General features: G+C 48.8%; 1 protein-coding gene across 1 annotated transcript in view; it reads left to right on the top strand.

Moving 5' to 3' along the window:
* GABBR2 (gamma-aminobutyric acid type B receptor subunit 2) overlaps positions 1 to 16,821 on the top strand; it is a 338,485-nt gene that overhangs the window by 203,931 nt on the left and 117,733 nt on the right. The window contains exon 7 of the mRNA XM_059142785.1: positions 2,509 to 2,745. Within this exon, the coding sequence (XP_058998768.1) occupies positions 2,509 to 2,745 (237 nt within the window). The remainder of the gene's footprint in view (positions 1 to 2,508; positions 2,746 to 16,821) is intronic.

Raw genomic sequence — 16,821 nt, forward strand, 5'->3', positions numbered from 1 at the left:
CTGTCCTTATCACCGTGCCAGGCTCCTACCTATGTTGCCAAGAGGAAACTTCCAGATCACATGATCCCACCTCCTCATTTTTCAGATGGAGAAATTGAGGGTTGGGAAGGGTCTCTGTAGGTACTGCTGTAGGTTCTGGTGATACCTCAGTGATCAAGATAGGAAACATCCTGACCCCATGGAGCTTAATTCTAGTTGTGGGGGCTGGGGAGGAGAGGGGGAGGGAGGACTAGAACAACAGACAATATGCAAATAAAACAATAAGTAGGAGAGATGCAGGTAGTGAAAAGTGCAGTAAACCAGTGGGTAGAGAATGCCTGCGGTGAGGGGTTTTTAGGAAGGGTGGATCAGGGAAGCCACCCCTGAGAAGCGACAAGTGTTGACATTTGAATGCGGAGAATATCATGCAACAAGCTGGAGAAGCTTTCTGGTAGAGGAAACAGCTGGTGCAAAAGCCCTGAGGTGCGAACAAACTTGATGTGCGCAAAGGACGCAAGAGGTCTAAGGGACAGAGTGTGCCTCATGAGGGAGCCCACGTGCTCCCCTCCGGGAGGAGAGAGGAGGGGGAGAGCTGAAAGCCGGCCCTGTGGGAGTGCGTGAGGGGGCCGGGGGGGTGAGGGACAGTGGGGAGTGGCTCAGGACCCTGAGTGAGGCTGGAGACAGAGACGGTGCTGGCTCCTTGAGGAATCCTCGGATTCAGGAGCTTCTGCTGTGTGTTTTGAGTGACGAACAAATGTGATGGCTGGACCTGATGCATTTCCAAGGAAAACTGTCAACGGGCCTAAGACCTGAGTCATCCAGTGGGAGCTGAAGCCAAAAAGGAGGGGGAGCTGTTGCTGGGACGCCAGCGTTCCCATTTGGTCAGGCAGAATTCCTCACCTACAGGGTCCACAGTTGGAGGCGTTTGGCTGTCCCCAGGCACGTTTGAGTGAACCAAGGGCAAGAGACTCACGTGGGCTCCATCTACGAGACCCAGCCCCTGAGGGCCTAGCCTCACCACCCTCCACAGGCCTAGACAACTTGACCTGGCCTAACTAGACCAACTAGACCTGGCCCCAGACAACTTGGGGTCGTTTGCAAAAAAGCAATTCTGCTCTCAAAAGTCAATAATGAGAAAGAAGTAGCAGAGACGGAATGGAACCAGTGTAACTACACGCACATGCACACACACACTCACACACGTGCGTGCACACACACACACATGCATGCACATACACTGTGTGACCTTGGGCAAGTCTCTGGACCTCTCTGTGCCTCAGGCTTCAAGTGGAGGGAGCATGTGTGACCATCTCTACGAACCCTTCCCAGTAACCTAATGATGAGTCAATGGTTTCTATATGTGATTTGTCCCCAGGAAGGTTTTTTCCAAAGACTAAGCTGTGTGCTCTGATGACATTTCTGGCAGAGGAATTTAGAAGTGACTCGAGAGGCCCGTGGAAAGGTTGAGGGTGATGGGTTTCCCTGGAGTGGTGTCCATTTAGATGTGTAAGCCTCAGCAACTAGAGTAAAAAGGTTTTCATTACTTTGTGGCCACAATCAGAATGTTAATATCACCAATGAAATTCTTTTATGACATTCTGTTCAATGGGAGAAAAAAATTCTTTTTACAGAATGCTGAATTATTCACAGACCTTGCTGTATTACAGAAGAGGAAAGAGGAGGGGCACAGTGTAGGGTCTGAACAGCCCTTACATCTGGGCACCGGGGACCAGCCCTAGGCCCCATGCTCTAGGCAGGCCTTACTTGGGCCCCGGGAGCTCAGAATCTGCAACCCACTAGAACATACCTCCTACCCCCAAGCCTGCACTCCCTCCCTCCTACATCACATCCTGAATTCCCTACACGAGCCACTGGAACCCCTTCCAGAGCCAGGGAGCCTCTTGCTGGGGTTGGCCCTCTTGAGGCTGGGCTGCACCTCTGGGGTGGTTAAAGGTCTCTGATGCTAGGAGGGGAAGACGTGTGGACTGATGGCAGGGGTGGGCCCCACAGCAAGGCCAGCTCCCCCTGTGTCTCTGTCCCACCTGAAGCTTGAAGGAGCCCCAGAATTCTGAACTCAAATTTGCCATTCCAGATCATTAGGAAGGTATATTAATTATGACGGAGAGATAGAAAATATTTTATCAAGTGGTTTACTTGCTAGTCTGTAACCTAAATATTTAGACACATGGAATGTGATCTTCCATTGGGACTGTAGCTCCAGGCCCTGCAAATATGACAGGGATGCCTGGTTAGGGGACATTGTTTCTTCACAGTAGCCTTGCTAGACAGCCAGGGTCTCAGCCTTGCCACTCATAGGCAGCGTGGTCCTGGGCAAGTCAACTTCCCTGAATCTGTTCTCTCATCTGTAAAACGGGGACAATAATAGTCCCCACTGTATAAGGTTGTTGAGCAGATTAAATGAGATAATGTCCAGGAAGGGCCTGGCACCGTGCATGGCTCACAGTAAGCATTTGTGCCTGATGTCCCTGCCAGCTGTAACCTGCCTCCCCCCACATCCCTGTTTTACAGACCCCGCAGCAGTATGAGAGAGAGTACAACAACAAGCGGTCAGGCGTGGGGCCTAGCAAGTTCCACGGGTACGCTTATGACGGCATCTGGGTTATTGCCAAGACGCTGCAGAGGGCCATGGAGACATTGCACGCCAGCAGCCGGCACCAGCGGATCCAGGATTTCAACTACACGGACCACACACTGGGCAGGATCATCCTCAATGCCATGAACGAGACCAACTTCTTCGGGGTCACGGTCAGTCCCACACCCCAGCCTCTGCTTTCCTTAGTGCTCCTTGGAGATGTACAAGGCAAGAGGGGGCTGAGTCACGTGCCCTTTGAGACGCGGTCCCTGATCTGATCACTGAAGTAACTTCCTGTGGGTTATAGGATTGCAGAGCTGCTGCCATGAGAGACAGGTTCGGTGATGCTCTCTGACAGGCTGGGAAGATGCTTCTCTATAGGTCGCGGATTACAAAGGGCGCTGTGAGCAGGTTGAACACAGCGCAGTTGAAATTCACCAGGTGGGGGAGACGGTGGGGGCAGCAAGAGCTCCTGACCCAAAGTCAGGCTCCAGGCCTGGGTCTTTCGAGGTACCATCTCCAAACCATAGAGTTTTCCTTCCTGAGATGGAAATAGGACCTACCTTATGAGGTAGGTGTAAAGATGAACCATCGCAAAGTGAAAACTGCTCATGTTTTTTGAGCAGGCTGCTTGCTGGGATCCTCAAGTTTCTTGTCCGGGAGTTGGGGATAATAATCTACGTCTTGCACAGAAGTTGGTAAAATAAACAATGATGATAATTGCTAACATCCCTTTAATGTTTATGCTGGGCCACATACTTCACTAAGCACTTCCTGTAGGTTAGATGTAATAATGTCTGCCCAACACTAGGCCCGTGCGAGGGTTGTCAGCGTTAATAATGATCTCACTGCCTCCGTGTGCCATCCAGAGGAAGTTGATGCTGTTGTTATCACCATTAGAGGTGAGGAGCCTGGACCGCAGAGCATTTACGTTTTACTGCCAGTCAGAAGGAGAACTGGGATTCAAACCTGGGTCTAGCTCCTAGTTGCTGTATTATCCTGCCTTCGGGTAGTGAACATCAGTGGCATTTCATCGCATCTCGTGATGGTGTGTTTCTCACTAACTCTGCGCTCAGAAAATAGGGAAAATTTGCCAAAAGAAAAGGTTGAAATGGCTCAAGTCCTGTCTTGGGTTCTAATGTAAAGAGTCATTTAGAGAATCAGTCGGTCTTGGGGTATTAAGAAGAGTACACAAGACGAGCTAATAGGTATATTCCTTAAATGTTCAAACTCCTTTGTGTGCGCACTCAGGCTTGCCGGTGGTTGTTCTTGTAGGCCATGGGGTGCGGGAGCTGAGGGTGTAGACAGTGACGTGGATGCTGAGGTGGACACGATGGGCTCCCTGTCCCGGAGCCCGTGGTCCGAATGCAGGTGCGAGAGTTGGACATGAATGGTAATGAGAATTTAAAGGGCTCAGCACCCTGGGAGAAAGCATGTGAGCCCAGAGGGGTTTCTGCGACCATGGATGAACAAGTCAGGGAGCTCTCTGGAGGAAAAGTGTGGTGCTGTGCCTTAGCCACGCAGAGAGGGGGCCGGTAGTCTGGCCAGATGGAGCGTGGTGAGCGAAGGAGAGATGCGTGAGTGTGTGCAGGGACAATGACTTTGTGGGCATAATTGGAAAGGAGGAGGAGGTGTCTGGGAAGGTAAGCTGGGGCCCACTTTTGAAGGAACAAGCTGAGGAGGCTGGCCTTCATCTTATAGGCTACAAATTCTCAAAGTACACCTTGACTGGCAGTACCCTGGGCACCAGTAGAAATACACTTTCTCGGGACTCCTAGGTGGCTCAGTTGGTTAAGCAGCTGTCTTCGGCTCAGTTCCTGAGTTTCACATCAGGGTCCCTGCTCAGCGGGAAGTCTGCTTCTCCCTCTGACCCTCTCACTTCTCATGCTCTCTCTCTCTTTCTCTCGCTCTCTCTCAAGGAAATAAATAAAATCTTTAATTTTTAAAAGAAAAAAAAAAAAAGAAATGCACTTTCTCCAGCCCAACGCCAGAAGCACTGAATCAGTCTGTGGTAAGGGCCCGGCCCCTGTGGTTTAACAGAACCTCCAGGGGGTGCTGATGGGCACTGCAGTTTGAGCAATGCTTCTGGGGTGGGGAGGCAGCTACCAACACCCCGGACTAGAGCCACTCTTGACCCGACAACTCTTGGGCTCTGCTCCCACAGTTCAGACATCAAGGCTCTGAATAGTTACGGGCAATAGCCTTGTTTATAGCACGGCCTGCATTCAGACGGTGAACTTGAACAGCTTTTGAGAATGTGATTTCAAAAAAAAAAAGTGTTTATCCTCAGAAACTCTTATAAAATCTCATGTGGTGCTGGTATGTAATACAGATTAGAGAGAAACCTCTCCGTGGGAAAGAGGAGGAGCCCAGGGCCTTGTTTGTTTGGCCTCCTTTCCAGCAATCCCTGAGACCTCACCCCCACCCCCACCCCCACCATGGCCCCATGGGCACCCCAGAGCTCCTCTCTCTCCTGGTATAAACATAGACTGAGCCTCAGGGACGGTGGGACTCACCTGTTCTACCCCAGGACCACTGTGGCAGAGCTGTCCGAAAAAGTGGGTACACCTCTCCGGGTCATCTTGCCACGCTTTGTGTCTTATCTAATGGAAGGAATCCATAGTATCTTCAGCCAGATCTCTGGATAGAGAGCTACAGAGTCTAGGACGCATTCTGTGGCCCTCCTCATCCCAGCAGTCGGCATTTTGCCCAGATGCCCCATGTTTCTATTAGTGGGAGATCATTTATAACCACTTCCCAGGGCTCCCTTTCATCTAAGCCAAATAATACCGAATCCACACTCGATGAGCAATTAGATAAGACCACGTGAACACTTGGCACAGCTTGAAGATGAGTTTCTTTTTAATGAGAAATTGCTTGACATGTATGTATTGCCCGCTCCGGTTTGTAATTCATAACCCCGCGAACGTCAGGATTGGAAGCGCTCTTTAAAATCCTCAGGTTTAGCGGGACGCCTGGGTGGCTCAGTTGGTTAAAATCCTCAGGTTTAACCCCCTCCGGTTGTAGATGAGTATGTGAGGTCCAGAGAGAGAGCGTGCCAAGTCCCCTGGAGGGACTTTGGGCAGAGCCAGGAGGGTGGTTCCGCTGCGCGCTTGTCCCCACCACACCCCGTGTCACCTTCCTTCCCTTCTCATCATGCCCGTTCCCCTTTCCTGGAGAAAGGGATTACAGCAGTGAAACATTTCTGTACTTCTTTCCCCTTCCTGCTGATCCCCTTTGTCACATATTAATATGTGCTTGTCACTGGGCTGCAGACAGGTTTCATTAAAATGGTCTTCTGATCAGAGAAGAAAGGACATCTTCTGACAAAATAAAAAGTGTCTCTGTGGTCCAAGGAGACCACAGAAGGCCAAGTTCAGCCATAAATAAAGAGTTGGAAAGGAAAGGAATGGGAGGTACAAATAAATTGCCGCATTTTCTATTTGCTGAAGGGTTTTCATTATACAGCGCACACCGTGTCCATTTTTCCACTCTCAGGCAAGCACTTTATTCTGGGTCACCCTCATTCAGCGTGTTTACTATACGGAAAATCGTTTAAACACATTAAATTAATTATATCCGTGACTCAATTTCAATTGATTCCATGTGCACACTCTGGTCTGGGAGCTGGGCCTGTGGTTCCCGGTTGGCATGCTAAAGAAGAGGTTTCTTCCATTTCTTTCGCGCATCCTAGATTGGGACACTGGCATTAGCTCGGGGCCCAGCTCTGTTTTACCTTCTTAGGAGCTCTCCTCCAGCTACCCTTCTCAGAAACACTGGGAGGGGGATTTTGTTTCCCACCTGTACCCTGAAGGCCTGGGGGATCCTGTCTGCCTCTGATTCCCTGAGTGTGCTGTTCTGAGCTTTGGCCCTGTTATTATTACCTCCTACCTCTCTATGGTCGGCAAATCTCAGAACACTTCCCCACATGAAAACCCCTCTTCTGCCAGATGTGTACACAGAAACTCAGGCTGGAGTTGGCTATTTAAGTATCAAAATCCCCGGGCATTCTAACAATCCCAGCTCATCCCAGAAACAATCCCAGAACGTTTCTCTAGGGCAACATTCCTAACCTTCTAGATGTATGAGAAGCTCCCAGGGCACTGCGTTCAAAGTTCTGATTCCCCAGCCCCACCCAGAACTTCTGATCCAATGGCTTTGTGGTAGGACCAAGGAATTCACATTATTGACACGTCGTCCTGGTGATTCTCAGATAGTAACCCTGAGAATTGCTTGGAGCTATGATAGATGTGCTCCCCAACCCCCTCCCTGCGCCAACCCTCCCCACCCCCCACCCCCGCCACTACACGTGCGTCTGCGCACAATTTTGACTTTTTTTTTTTTTTTACACTTTTTGATTTTTAACCTATCAGAGATGTATTTGTTCCTACGTTTATTCACTCCTTTGGCAGCCCCAGGGCTGGGTGCTGGGAGCTGGAAGCATGGAAAGGACTACGGTGTGGCCTCTTCCTTATGAACGTCCAGCCCAGTGTGGAATATAGACAAGTAGATGAATAATTGCTGGTCACTAGCCAAGGTCTATCCAAGGCCCTTGGAGGGAGGGTTCCATTCAGCTTATGGGAGTAAAGACCAGAAGGCTGCCCTCAATTTCCCTGCAGTTCAGTAGTGAAAGTCCGTGTATGGATAATTACTAGGTGCCCGTGCTGTGTGTTCTCAACGTGTGCCACGTGTTGGGTAGTGAGGGTGCAAAGCCAGGCCCCTCCGTGCATGCCCAGGACTGACGGTGATGTACTGAGATTGAACAGACTCGCTCTAATTAGGTGTTTCTACCAAGGATTCACTGAGTTCATTGACCGGCTTATACCCATAATATTTTAAGACATGCTTGGGAACATGTGCTAAGTATCCAAGTAAAAATCAAAACCTTCATTTTCTTTGGGTGATCATTTTCTTAAAGATTTTATTTATTTATTTGAAAGAGAGAAAGAGAGAGAGAGCATGATCAGGGGAAGGGGCAGACAGAGAAGCAGACTTCCCACTGAGCAGGGAGCCCAACACGGGGCTCAATCCCAGGACCCTGAGATCATGACCTGAGTCAAAGGCAGACGCTTAACCAAATGAGCTGCCCAGACGCCCCAGGTGATCAGTTTTTAATTTTTTCCAGTCTCCTAAAACACAGATGACATACCAGATCTCAAGTGGACAAATTCTTGAGACTTGTCACCCTAATATATGATGGCTCTCATTCACAGTATACCCCCTTTAGTAAATGTTCCTTCTGATTTGTCTCTTAAAATGACACCGTATTTACTTCATGGTGCCTAGGATGGAAACTAAATTAATATAGTCTCACTGTACCCTATTATGAAAACATAATACGTGCAGCATTTATCCTGGAAAACTACTGAGGGTCTGCACGAGATTTGCATGGGGGCTATGAGGCTTCCAAGAGCATTCGGCACATGGAGAACTTGAAAGAGGCTGCTGGGAAATATCTTTGATTATAAGAAAAGGGCCCGTTCTTTCTACAGCATTTCCTGGGATTGCTTCCTCACTCCCCATGGACAAACCTATTGTAGAAATGACTCCAAATAATAGCCCCACTCTTCATCGTCTGCCCAGCCTCTCAACCGGCTGTGAGTGTGGACATTGCAGTGTAGCTTGTGTCGGGGGAGACCAGCCATCTCAGCTTCGGGCCCTATCACCTCTAATGGCAGTTTCTCTAACTGATCACCCCAAGGAGGTGACGAAGAACAGCAGATGGTGATTTGCTGAGTTCACTGATCTCTTTGGCTTTGCTGCTGGTGAACAGTAATCTATCCTTTGCTGGTGTGTCTCTTCAAGTTGTTACCCAAGATTTGTTTTAAAAAAAAAAATCTTTCCACTAAGACTCAAATGCTGTCACGGTTGCTCCCCCTGCCTATGTCTTACTTGAAAAGACGGTGTCATAGAGTAAACTCAGTTTGGTTGGAATTCCCATGACTGTAGGTCGTTAGGGGAAGCCAGTGAGATCCTCGTGCCCGGGAGGTGTTATATGAAACCCCCTTTTATGTCACACACCCTGCTGCCTCATCCTACCAGGATGCCGAAGTTGTGTGGTGGATTTTTTTTTATCCAATTAGGGAACTTCATACCACACATACACATACACACTCACACGAATTACTTAAACATCATCTTGCTAGAACCTGCCTGTCTGATCTTTCGGGCTCCTGGTCTTATTCTCTAAGACATGTTAACCTGCAGGCTTTACACCAGCCACCCATTTGTGATTTATATCTGGTATCAGCATTTCAGGTTGAATTTGAGTGAGATAAGAAACAGAGCACTAGGAAGTCTAGCCAGGAGTAGAGAGAACTCGCCAAGTCCTAGATCTGACCCCTTTGGGGACTGGTCATTCCACCATCCCCTGGACTTTGAGGATTCTGGCTGTTTCTCGATTTTTTACTCGAGGCCATCACTAGGAACTTGTCAGAAGCTCTGCGATAGTCTGACTGTGATGCGTCTACTAGGCGTCCTAGAAAATGGGACTTGTCCCAGTGACCTCGCACTAGTTCCCTGATGCCACTCAAGCTTCCTATTTTAGGGCCTTCCTTTCATGAGCCTCTCTTGGCCATTCCCAGGAGCCACAGCCGACCCGCATCCCTCCTGTCTCTGCCCCATCCCAGACTCTGGGATTTCCAGGGGAATTACATCAGACACAAACTTGACTGAGGAGCTGATTTGAGAACTTGGCGAATACCCCCTCCCCCCAACTCAGATAAAATGTATCATGGCCTGGGGCATGGTAGGGATAAATTACAACAGGAAATGCAAATTTGTAAAGTTGGACAAAAGGAGGCCACAGTCCACCCCTTAGAGCTGTGTGACCTCTGGGAGACTATTTACCTCTCCTCTGTGGAGGGAAATGTAACCTCCTTCATAGGGTTGAGACTGTAAGCAATGATTGGTGTTTAGGTCCCCAAACTGCATCATCATTATTTCTGTTATTATTACGACCCCTTTCACCATGGTGACTTTCCAAAGAACAGAGTTTATGTATGTGGGTCTAATCAAGCCATCTTCAGAGTCCAGTCCAGCAGGACAGTCATTCTAAACCTACTGAGTGCCAGTCTCTTTCACATATGCTATCCCATTTAATTGTCTGAATAATAAACAAATCCATTAACTTGTATTAAGATTGTAGCGGTTTAATATGAAAACAGAACAGAGTCAACCTTGCCTATAAGCCAGAACATGTTCCATTTTTCCCCCTGCTGCCATTCACTTGGGGATTTGATACTTACCTTAAAAGTGGAAGGCTTTTTCTCACAGACCACCCCCCTTCTGTTCTTCCCTTTAGTCTGGCTCAAACTCCTGCTGCCTCAAAAATCAGCACTCAGCATTACACGCAAAAGCTAGCTACAGCAGGTGCTGTCGTGTCCCAGCGGGATCTCCTGGGATCTCTTTCAGGACTTTGGTCAGGTCTGCCCAGCCCCTAGCTGTGCAGGTGTCCCTGTGGATGGCTCACTCCTTGGGTGATTGGAGGTGCCTGGGACCTACACCTGAGCCCAGAGGCCCGCAGCGACCTTGGTTGGTGGGGTCCTATGACGCCAGTGCTACTCACGCTCCAGAACTCCCCGTAGGACTAGGCTGAGGCTGGCCCTCCCCTGAAACCACATCTTGGCCTTTTCTCACTCCCCTCTGCCTTACATGTTTCTCCTGAGAACACATCTTTTAGAAAATCACTTGTACACAATTCCTTGTCCTGGGCTTCTAGAGCTTCTGGGGGACCCAACTCACACCCAGGTATCTTTATGGGAAATGTAAACATTCTCAAGAGGGAATTTTTCCTAAAACCTAATTGTCATCTCTGCATCTCAGTTTAACAGCAACCCTCCCGCATTGCCTCCTTCACACTGGGGAGAGGGTTCTGGACTCTTCTCCCTGAGTATACTCAGTGGTGTTTTGCTCCTGCTCCTGCCTGCTGCTGTCAGCCAGTGGGAGAGCCATGCTTGGCTCCTCTGATGAATTAGCAGCTCCCAGATTTACAGGGACCACAGCTCTTCGTGCCTCTGGTCACACAGTTCTGCACCCAACACTTCACAGCTTGTAGAAGCTCTTCACCACTGGTAACCTTGAGTTAACTTTGTTGGATAGAATCCACACATGATTGAGAAATCCAGTCACACTCTCCCACTCTGCTGCCTTCCGGGCTTCTAGAAACTAAAAAGACTTTCTCTGCCCAATAAATAATCAGAACTGACAAGAGAAGTATTAACAGGATCTATAGTCGTTGAATCTGCTAATAATGATCCCCCAATTCTTGCTGTGATGGCTGGCATCAGTGTTTCACACAGGGTGTGGGAATCTCCCCAGCGTGCGAGTGTGGGGCTGGGGACCCCGGCTCCTGAGGCAGGAGAGAAGCAGGAGAGAAACCCACCCTCTCCCCAGCTCCCTCATCTCTCCCATCCCTGTCTCTCTGGGGCTCAAGTCCTAGGTAGGACCTGAGGATGTAAGGGGGTTGCTGATGGGTCCTCTGTGACGTCAGAATGTCAGGAGTATTTCCTAGAGGTAATTGCTGGCAACAAACAACTATTATAATAATAATAAGAATATTCACCGTGTGACAGCCCTTGGGCACAGAGGACATTTATAGTCTCTGTCTCCTTTATTGTTCCATGCAGTTCCATTTATTAACATAACACTAAGTAAGAATAGCTCTCAATCAGTGAGCTCCCACTGCCTCCCCGTCTGCACCCTAAGTGCTGTACAGTTGTTGTTCAATGTGGTGCTTCCAACAGCCACCACGTGGGGGATGGGTCATTCCACGTGCCCTGAAGCCTCCGTCAGTGAGCTGTGTCCGGCCCTCTTACCTCCGTCCCAACCTGCCCATATGTCTCCTTGTCAGGGAGGCCTCGCCCGCACCCTATTTCAAATCCCAGCTCCCACCCCCTCATTCTGCCTCGCCACATTTACCCCACCACGGTGCCTCCCCTAAGACATAGAGCTGGGTGCCGGGGGACCTGCTAGGTACCTGATCAATCTTCGTTTAATGAATGAAGGATTTTGATAATTAACGACCATGTCATAGATTTATTTATTTTTTTTAAGCAGGCTGAGCAAAGATGAATGATGTGCCCAGCCTCCTACAGGCAGCAAGTGATGAGTTTATTCAGAACTGCCGGATCTGGCTAACTCAGAAGCCCATGTTCTTCACCATTTAGGTGCTCCCTTCATTCTGCCAGCATTGCCAGCGACTTCTGTAAGCCAGGGCTGGGCCAAGCAGGAGGAGCAATGTGGAAGGTCTGCTCCCGAGGAATTCACTCTCCAAACCACCTCGTGCGATATGTGGGAGGGAAGCGGGAACCACTCCCCCCAGGTTCACAGCGGAGGATGCTGTGGGCTCCCTGCCTGGCCTGGGTTGTATATGTGTCCATCTGCCCCTTCCCAGCGGACAGTGGGCCTCGGAGCCCCTTGACTGGGACAGGGGCCCATAGTTCTCTCTGTACCTCTGGTGCCGTGTGTAATACTGGCTCTTAGTCCTTGAAACACAGGTTTGTTGATTGAATGAATGAAGAAATTGTAGATCAGTGTGGCAGAGCGGCTTAGCTGGGCTCCCCGTGGTGTTACTAGTGAGCCTCGTTCAGAATCACATCCTAGTTCTTCTGATTCTAAAGGCAGGTGTCTCCAAATCTTGTGTTCCTAGGCACCGCTTGGCGGCCCTCCCCCCTGTTTCTTTAAACACAATTACAAATGACTGCAGATAACGTACGGCACAGGAAAGAAACCTACTCCTTCTGCTGTCAGATAAATTTGAAAGATCAAAATAATGTGGTTTAGCAATTTGTTTCAATTGATGCCTAGCCTTCCAAAGCTTGCAAGTTCGACTTTCTCGAGTCAGGGAAAAAAATCGCTGTTTCCTTATGAAAAGCCGTGTGGGGGCGTGTATTGTCTCATGAGAGCTTCAACAGAAGCCCTCGGTACAGATACCGTCCAGGTCTCTGTGAGAAACAAAGGAAGGAGCCGGTGGCAAGGTGGTTATGGTAACAGTTACTCTAATGGCAAGCGTCATGAACCTGGGAATGGCTGTAGTTTTGAACGCTCACTACATGCTGGGTGCTATGCTCTTAAATGTATTATCTCATCTGATACTTATAACTCCAGAGATGGGTTGAAATGTTTCCCTCCAAAAGTCCATATTTGAACTCCTAACCGGAAGAGCCTTGGAATGTGAGCTTATTTGGAAATAGGGTCATTGCAGATGTAATTAGTTAAGATGAGGTCCTACTGGAATAGGGTAATCCAGTTTAACTAGCGGCCTTATAAAAAGAGGAAAGTTGGAGACAGACCCACATACGGGGAGAACCCCCACGTGCAGATGAAGGCAGGGAGAGGGTGCTGCTTCTACAAGCCGAGGAACACCAATGATTACCAGCCACCCAGAAGCTAGGAAGAGAGGAAGGAACCGACTCTCCCCCGCAGCCCTCAGAAGGAACCAGCCCTGCCGACACCTTGATCTTGGACTTTCAGCCTCCAGAGCTGTGAGACATTACAGTTGGCTTGTTTAAACCACCCAGTTTGTGATAATTTGTTAAGGTAGCCCCTAGCAAACGAATACAACCCCACAGAATGGAGACTGTTTTACCAACATTTGGCAGGTGAGAAAACCCAGAGGTTAAAGAATTTACCAAAGGTTGGACACAAGACACAGGCTAGCGAATTTTTGACCCTTGGCAATTAACCCCTATCCTACACCTAGATGAGCCGTCCTCCATTAGGGGGCAAAAGAATTCCTGCCGGAGAAGGACAGAGCTAAAGGGAGACCAGCACGTCTCACCTCCCACCATCCAGGTGAGGAGTCTGTGGTCCCAGCTCGAGGCAAGGCTGGAACCAGGCCCCTGTCCCTTCATCCCTAGGCAGGAAGCTGCTCCTGGAGGGAAGTTCTGTCCCTCTCAGTGTGGCCAGCCAGTGCCAGAAGCAGCTCTTTCCATTTTACTCACTTCTTCCCTGACTGGGGGAGCGAGGGAATTTGCAACCCCATGTTGTAAACCCATGGTGCAACCCCATCTTCTTATTCACGTGTTCAAAAATGACCTGACGTTTCCTTTTCAGATTACAAAAATAATGCATGATCAGAAATAAAATGTAAAAAGTACAGACAAGCCCCAAAAAGAAAAATCAAAGTCATCTGGAACGTTATCATTCAGACAGGCCCACCTTCACACTCGGCTGGGATCTTTTTTTTTTTTTTTTAATTCTTTTACAGCTGTTTGTTTTGCTCCCTCACATTCTAAAGCTTTTCCTATGACAGTGGTCCTCAGCATTTTAACCCCATCTTTCTTTTTTTATTATGCCAAAATCTACATACAACTTACCATTTTAACCACTCTCCAGTGCAGAGCCCAGGGGCCCGAAGCAGTCACCTTCTGTGCAGCCATCTCCACAGCTGGCTTGTCTTCCCAGACTGAATGTCTGTACCCATTAAACACTAAACCCCCATTAGGGGCAATCGTGTTTTTTTAAAGATTTTATTTATTTATTGACATGAGAGAGAGAGCAAGTGGGAGAGAGACTCGGAAGTAGATCCCATGCAGAGCGTGGAGCCCAACATGAAGCTCGATCTCATGACCACGAGGTCACCCTCTGAGCTGAAAGCAAGAATCAGAGGCTTTGCTGAGCGAGGCATCTGGGCACTCCAGTGCAGTTCTTTTAGAACTTTTATTTATTATGGGAAAGCTGTTTTTATTTATTTATTATTTGTATCGAAAAGTATTTGTAAAGATAGAAGTAGTCTGCTAATTAATTTTAGAGGAAAATTATTTGCAAGCTCCTGCTAACCAAATAGTCATTAGCCTAGCAAGAGTCTCATACATAAATTTAAGAACGTACATTTTAAGATGGTGAGAATACAGAGAGAAGAATTTTTAAGGTGAACAATTAAAGTTTAAACTACAATACAGTTAAATAGGAGTGACATCCCCGCTACCAGGGAAAACACTCGGATGAAGATAGACCAAGACACTGTGTGAAAAGTACTCTGGAGAGCCCCATAGCACATCCCATGCATTTCTCCTTGCATGAGGCCAGAGTACCACCCTCTCCCCTGCCCCCTGAGTGTGTGTCAAGGTATGTTAGCCTGTGCACTTGCTAAGGGGGAGGGAAGTCTTCTGCCATCAGGGGAGGACAGCTGACAGAAATCTCAGCTGACAAGACACACAGCTTTAAACGCTGATGGATGCCAGCCTCGTCCGTGTGTGCGGGAGCAGCGGTGACTCCTACACACGTGGATATGACCTTGTGTGAGGCCAGCCCCATGTCAGGGGGCAGAGGGAGCTGGGAAGATCCATCTTCTCCTGGAACTGCAACCCCCAGCACCCCCTTTCTTTCTCAATGAAATTCAAGCTTCCTAGAATTCTGGTTTAAACAAGAATTATTTAAATCATAATGATTTAAATTGCCTGGGTGGTGCGGTCAGTTGAGCAGCTGACTCTTGGTTTCAGCTCAGATCATGATCTTAGGGTCCTGAGATGGAGCCCTACATTGGGCTCCATACTGGGCATGGAGCCTGCTTAAGTTTCTCTCTCCCTCTCCCTATCTCCCTGCTCATGTACATGCACATGCTCTCTTTCTCTCAAATAAATCAATAAATCTTCAATTAACAAACAGTAATTAGCAAGTTACTCAGTTGCTAGGCCTGGAGTCTGGTCAGGGTACTATAAACTGTGGAAGGTGGTGTGGAGTGGGGAGTGGGTATGCCCACCTTTGCCATCAATAGTGTGAAATGCTTAGGATCACCGACTCTGGAGACAGACTTCCTTGGTTCACATCTTGGCTCCACTTGCTAGTCAGATAAACCTGGGCAAGTGCTCAGTATCTTTGCACCTCAGTTTTCCTGTCTGTAAAATGGGGATAATGCCTTAGATTGGGCTCCCTGTAAATAGGCTCTGAGCCAGAACGCTCGGTGTGGCAGGTATAGGGGAGGGTGGACCCGGGAAATGCACTGTAAGGGAATGAAGGCGGCAGCTTGGGGCAGAGCAAGAAGCTGATCCGAAATATGGTTGCAATTGAGGCTACAGTGGATGCTGGGAGTGCACTGGAGCTGGGATAGCCCTCCAGGTATCCACAGCGAGGCATGGAGCCCGGGCCTTTGTATCTTCCCATCTGCCAATGACTGGCCATGGGAGGGGTGCCTCCGTTGGCAGTGAGGTTCCCCATGGTGGAAGGTAATTCCCAGAAGTCCTAGCTGGGACCCTCCATCGCCAATATTCCCGGGAGCTGGAGGGTGTTGCTTCTGCCATGAAGCAGAGAGTTGATCAGAGCTCCCCTGGGATACCCTCCAGATTACAACAGGGTCTACTGCAGAGGGTTGTGAGGATTAAAGCGGTTTATGCATGTAGGGTGGGGGACTGAAGGGGAAGCTAAATTAGCACAAGAATAATAAGGAAGGGCGTGTCCAGATACTAGCTGCACACAGTCCTCTAGACCCCCAAATACCTGTGATACACTTTATGGGAGGTACAGGGGGTTGGCGGGTCCCCGCATCACTGCTCCGGCTACATTCTGGCAGTGCTCACCATCTTTGGGAATTCCCATTCTCACAGTCCTATGCTCACAAGCAAATGCTTTCACACGGACTTCACACACACACACACACACACACACACACACACAACTAACTATGTGATTTATGGGTGTTCATAGTCTTCGCGTACAAAGCCATTTATCAATCTATTCCACTGGTTTTCCAACTTGTTTTCCAGAAGAGATTTTACAGAGAAGCCCAAAATTGTAGCTTCTCAGTTAACATTTGTATTAACATTAAGATTACATTTAATATTACTTTTTTTTTTCTTTCAAATTTATTCCTTGGAGGGGGGCCTCTGGGTGGCCCAGTCATTAAGTATCAGGCTTTTGATTTCAGCGCAGGTCATGATCTTGGGCTTTGGGCTTCGCGCTGAGTGTGGAGCCTGCTTGAGATTCTCTCTCTGCCCCTCCCCCACTGGCTCTCCAGCGCTCTCTCTCCCTTTCAAAAAACAAAAAACAAAAAACAAAAAAACTTGCTCCTTCAAAGACTTCTCTATTAACCCTCCTCGTTTATTAAAAAAATAAGCAAATAGATTTCTGCAGGAACAAAGATGAAGCAAAGCCCTAACAGGGAAGCTAGCCTGGGCCTCAGGTCAGCCCCACCAGGTCAGTCCCACCGCAGGCAGGGGGGGAGGGAGGAGTGCAGCCATGATGGCAGGTCCAAGCACAGCACCCCAGAGGTAGGAGAGGGCACAATCTGAGCTGGGACCCAGACCTACAGT

Source organism: Mustela lutreola, chromosome 12, assembly GCF_030435805.1.
Source record: "Mustela lutreola isolate mMusLut2 chromosome 12, mMusLut2.pri, whole genome shotgun sequence".
Lineage (NCBI taxonomy): Eukaryota > Metazoa > Chordata > Mammalia > Carnivora > Mustelidae > Mustela > Mustela lutreola.